Consider the following 4,716-nt stretch of genomic DNA (forward strand, 5'->3'; position numbering starts at 1 on the left):
TTAAATGAAATGGATAATAATACCATTCTCAAGTTTCAACCATAACTAGGGAATTCACATTCATAGTCATATACACCATGCCAAAGCAGATAATAAGTGAAGTTCCTAATGTAAAAAGTACAAACCAAATGGTAGATTCTCGCCAAGCCAAATATGGAAAAAAAAAATCCCCAAAAGAAGAACAAGAAGAAACAATAAACCATCAAATAGTATGGGCTATTTGGTAACGATGTTCTTTCACAGCCCTGAAGTACTGTTTTCCTTTCCTTTTCCAGTTTCCTTCCCGTTTGACTGGGAAGGTTTACCCAAGGCTGCTTTGCTTTCACCGTAGATCATGTTGTCGAATTTGTTTTTTTGATAATGGCCATTCAGTTTCTTTGTTTTGGAGGGCTGAACTCGAACCTGGACTTCCCAAGGACGTGCTGAGACCCAACGCTCTGTCCAGCTCCAACCCCAACTTTCTTTACCAAGGCAATAAGAAGCTTGACCAAAATACTGGCTACAGTTTGGCCTCCACTACAATATCACGTTTACATAAGAAGTCATATTTTGATTTTCTTTTGAATTCTATGCATGAAGCTAGCAAAATAAGTTTTGTACCTGATGGGAAAAGGCATATGCCATGGCTCTCTCTCGTTTAATTGCTGCTTCCTCTCGCTGATGTAACCTGCAAAGTATCTCTTCCATGGTTTCAGAACCACTGCACCACTCCACCTGACATCAAAAGGCATATTTTATTAACATTGAAAGGATACCCATATTGACCTTTATAATGAATGATAATAATAACACTTGAACAACGGTTGAAATCAAGTAATCACAGGCTACGCTACCTCGAGCTCCTGAATCTTAGCCTCAAGTTTTAACTGGTTTTCCAGTTTCCTTTTCTTAATCCTGGCCTCTGTTATCATACAGATTCTTCGAGCTCTAATTTGTTCTTGTATTGTGCTCCATGAATGTATATAGTTCAGTGCAGTTGCTGTTTGCTCTCTGGCCAGGTGATCTTGAATTAAAGCTTCGAATTTCACTGCTCCCCTTAGGTGATGTAATGTTCTTCTTGCCTGCATGGGTACAGAGGTAGGGAGGAAGTTATCAATTTTCACTTAGTCAGCGTGATAAATTGCTTAAGATTTGAGGAAAAGTATAAAATCAATATCTCTAAATAGTTGTATAAGCATAAAATTTGCCGCCATCTTGGGGTATCTAAAGTTAAGCTGATAACCAGTGGAAAATAATCCATCCTTAACACAGTCAGGATTTGTTGTTAAGGAGCTGGGTACAATTAACAGATTTGAGAAAAACAAGAGTCCTCGTGATGCCAATAGTTGACTCAGAATTAAATGGGTTTCCAAGTACGGTTGAAAAGGCTGCAAAAAAGTAGCAGATAATGTCATCATATCCCTAGGACCCCTCCAGTCCGGAGCAGAGCATTCACTTGATTATTTTCAGCAGTGAAATGAGAAGGAGAAGAAATGAAAAGGACACGAGTACAATATAAAATCAGTTATGAAGTCATTACCAAAATAAATTATATTCTGCAGAAATATGAACATAACAATACCATGTTCTTAAGTTTAAATATTTCCACTCAGTTTTTTAAAAAAGACATCACAAGTTTCATTGATAATGTACAACATTTTATGATGTTGGTGAATCAAATTTGCACCCAACATCACTTTGGTAAGTTTAGAAGGCACACTTAAAAGAATTAGTTGTTGACTAGCGACATATCTATGATTTAAAGTCAAGAAATTACAATTTTTTATTCAGTGGAGCAAGAAGGGGAAAATGAAGCAAAACCTACTAACCTTGCAAATTTGGTTTATCATCAAGGAGATTGGAAACAGATCATTGTGAAGCAACGAAATGTCTGAACACGTGGATATCAGTGAGATACATTATGAATTTAGACCTTTTGTTTTCAGTTAATTGTTTTAGTTATCAAATCTCTAAATGTCTCCGCTTACTTGACAATGAAAATTGTCACAAACATGTAACGGAATAAGCACAGCAGAGATATTGTACCATAAATGACCGGAATGCATTTTGAATCCTAGTAGCTGCCACATCGTCCATCCTCCTTGACGGAACTGTCCGATCCATCATCAAACCTTCATTTGGAATGCTACTTGACTCCTCACGACTACTTTGCTTCATGTTTGAACATTCATGTGAATTTTCATCAGTAGACTGTACCTATCCAGAAAGTGACGACAGAACAAACATCTTTAGTGGATTGCATATCAAATTATCAACTTTGATTTCCTCCTCAACTATAACGATTTTCTTAAAATTGTATAGTTTACTAAAAAAGCCAATGAAATGGTACAAGTCAAAGGGAATAAGTAAAACTCAAAAAACATTCAAATCTTCCCAAGTAAAATTAATGCTGAAAGAATATCTAATGAGAAGCAGAGAAATGCTCTCCAAACTGTCAAAATGTTATCAAACTTGAAATACAGGGATTGAAAAGAGGAACGGTAGAGACAGTGTAGCTTTATGGGGAGGGATGAAAGCAAAATAGTTTGGCTTGTATTGCAGATGCTGGGTAGTATTTGGAATAACAGTAAAGGGGTTGATCTTTTGGTGGGGGAAATACGAAAATTTGTTGTCTTAGGTGCTAGGGATCTTCTGTTATGACAATGTCTGCTTGTATTCTGTATATGATATTTCCTGTATCAAATTCTTATTTTTCTCTTTATATATATATATATATATATTTATAGTATTTGCTGATAAAAAATAAATACTAGAAATAACCTTTTCTTGTTTGGATTTCTTCGATTTCTTCAATTTGATTATTATCATAAACCATTTCTTCGCGCCCATTCCTTTTTCTCAAGGAATCAAGAACAGGAAGCAGCCAACAGAAAATCTGCATAACAAGTAATATACGAACAAATTTTCGTAAATCTCATGCATGAATAAATAAGCCATAGTTTTATGAACGAGGAGACTGCACAGAAAAAAATTTATCATATAGACAATTAATGTAAAAGACCAGTTAAATTTCCTAGAAGGGCAAAGGCTGCCAGGACAATTTCTCATGTGACAATCTTAAATCCCACACTCTCTTTTCTTCCTATTTCACTTTGTTATATGGTTTTTCTTTGCATAAAACTCTCGAAAAAAAAATATAATTTCTCTTTTCATATTATTGTAACATTAGGTAATAGTCTTCCAATCAAACAGATACAACATATAAGCAAAAAAATATAGACTATTTGAAGAATAGTAGCTAAATCCTGCCCCATTACCCCATCAATAATCTGACGTAAATCATCTAACATTTTCAAAAGCTTTAGAATCGAGGATTTCATACTACCACAGAAAGGAATCTCAAAATTTGTTTCACCTTTTCTGGACTTCGTCCATGAAATATTTTAAAATTAAACGTGTTATAGTTAAGTTGGTTTTCAAACAAAATTCAAAAATATAAAACGGGTAAAAACCAAAAAACCACCATCTTATAAAGCTCACATTGTGCCTCTTCTAACACTAAGTATACTATAACAGTAGTATATCCTAAAACCTGTTCAAATTATAATTGTGAAGCCATGTGGTATGAATTTGGTTTCCTTCAATTTCAAAAGCCAGAACGTACTGAAACCATATACTTCAATTAAGTATGCAGAGGCATGATTATATATTGCGAATGAAAGCAAGTGGCAAAACAGACAGCAGAAAGATTACAATGTCAAGGCAACAGACAACCAAACCCAACAAGCATAAAGTTTTGATGAACAAAGCAAGAGCCTAGAAGTGGGGAGATAAAGAATGAAATGGGAAGGGACACATACCAGGTTGAGAGAAGAAAAAAGAGGCACACAATGGGTTTGCTTGGAGAGGATGAAGAGTGGTGGGTTGTAATGATAGGAGACGTGGTACATTGGAATACAACACACATTAAAAGAGAGAGAAAGAGTTCAATAATAGTGTGTGACAACCCAACCACGATGAAGCAGATGTTTGATCTCTTTGGAAGTTTAGGAGTCTAGAGAAAGGTGAGGGAAGGTAGTAGTCATGTCCAGTTGTGTTTCTGAAAACGAAATACCATAATTAAATCATTGAAATAAATTTTATTCAAGCTATATGGGAAAAGCTTGGTGTGTCATTCTGTTCATAATACCAACTCTACTCATTTTTCCTACCCAATCTCATTGCCTTTCATTTCATATTCACAATCTAAAATTACATTTCTCTAATGTCTAATCTTTATTTTAAAGAAAATTACGCATTATTACTATGGAATAGATTAATGGTCGTTTAACAAAGAAATTGAAATCAACAAAAATTAAAATGTCAACACTCCATTCTTTCAAGTGTTTACTCTTTATTGCCTTCACTTGTTGGTTTTCTTTATGATGGAGCCTCTTCTTCATGGATTTGAAACTTGAACGGAAGATGCTGGATGTTGTAGCAGAAATAATGAATCAACAAAGTCAAGGAAGAAGTCAAAGGAGTTCTATGGAACTTGAGATGCTGGATGTTGTAGCAGAAACAATGAATCAACAAAATCAAGGAAGAAATCAAAGGAGTTCTATGGAACTTGGATATGCTGGGAGGTGTAAGGATAGTGATAGATAAGGCTTAATTACTTGAAAATGGTGGAGGAGATCGACCTTAACATAATGGAGGACCATCCCATTCACCAAAACAATCGGGTTTAGAAGAGAGGAAGTTTTGATCAAAAGTTCTTTTTCTAGAGAATTCTCC

At 35.1% G+C, this 4,716-nt stretch overlaps 1 protein-coding gene across 4 annotated transcripts; it reads right to left on the reverse strand.

Moving 5' to 3' along the window:
- On the reverse strand, positions 1 to 4,061 carry LOC137835149 (protein IQ-DOMAIN 10-like). 4 transcript variants are annotated; one of them, XM_068643516.1, is made up of 6 exons: positions 3,801 to 4,061; positions 2,761 to 2,875; positions 2,026 to 2,190; positions 834 to 1,061; positions 601 to 714; positions 1 to 516 (listed from the first exon to the last, which is right to left on the reverse strand). In XM_068643516.1, exons 2-6 carry the CDS (start codon positions 2,827 to 2,829, stop codon positions 238 to 240), a joined length of 855 nt encoding a protein of 284 aa, XP_068499617.1. In that variant the 5' UTR covers positions 2,830 to 2,875; positions 3,801 to 4,061; the 3' UTR covers positions 1 to 237. The 4 variants fall into 4 exon arrangements, with proteins under 4 accessions (XP_068499617.1, XP_068499615.1, XP_068499618.1 ...); XM_068643514.1 differs by having other exon boundaries at positions 2,026 to 2,196; positions 3,801 to 3,936; XM_068643517.1 differs by lacking the exon at positions 3,801 to 4,061 and adding an exon at positions 3,694 to 3,761.
- Between the last annotated feature and the right edge of the window lie 655 nt (positions 4,062 to 4,716).

This window comes from Phaseolus vulgaris, chromosome 5 (assembly GCF_000499845.2).
Source record: "Phaseolus vulgaris cultivar G19833 chromosome 5, P. vulgaris v2.0, whole genome shotgun sequence".
NCBI classification, from domain to species: domain Eukaryota; kingdom Viridiplantae; phylum Streptophyta; class Magnoliopsida; order Fabales; family Fabaceae; genus Phaseolus; species Phaseolus vulgaris.

Coding starts and splice junctions, on each gene's coding strand:
- LOC137835149 (XM_068643514.1), bottom strand. CDS start 2,829: ATGGGCGCGAAGAAATGGTTTATGATAATAATCAAATTGAAGAAATCG. Junction 2,197..2,760: donor AGAAATCCAAACAAGAAAAG/GTTATTTCTAGT, acceptor CTTTCTGGATAG/GTACAGTCTACTGATGAAAA. Junction 1,062..2,025: donor ATGCATTCCGGTCATTTATG/GTACAATATCTC, acceptor GTACCCATGCAG/GCAAGAAGAACATTACATCA.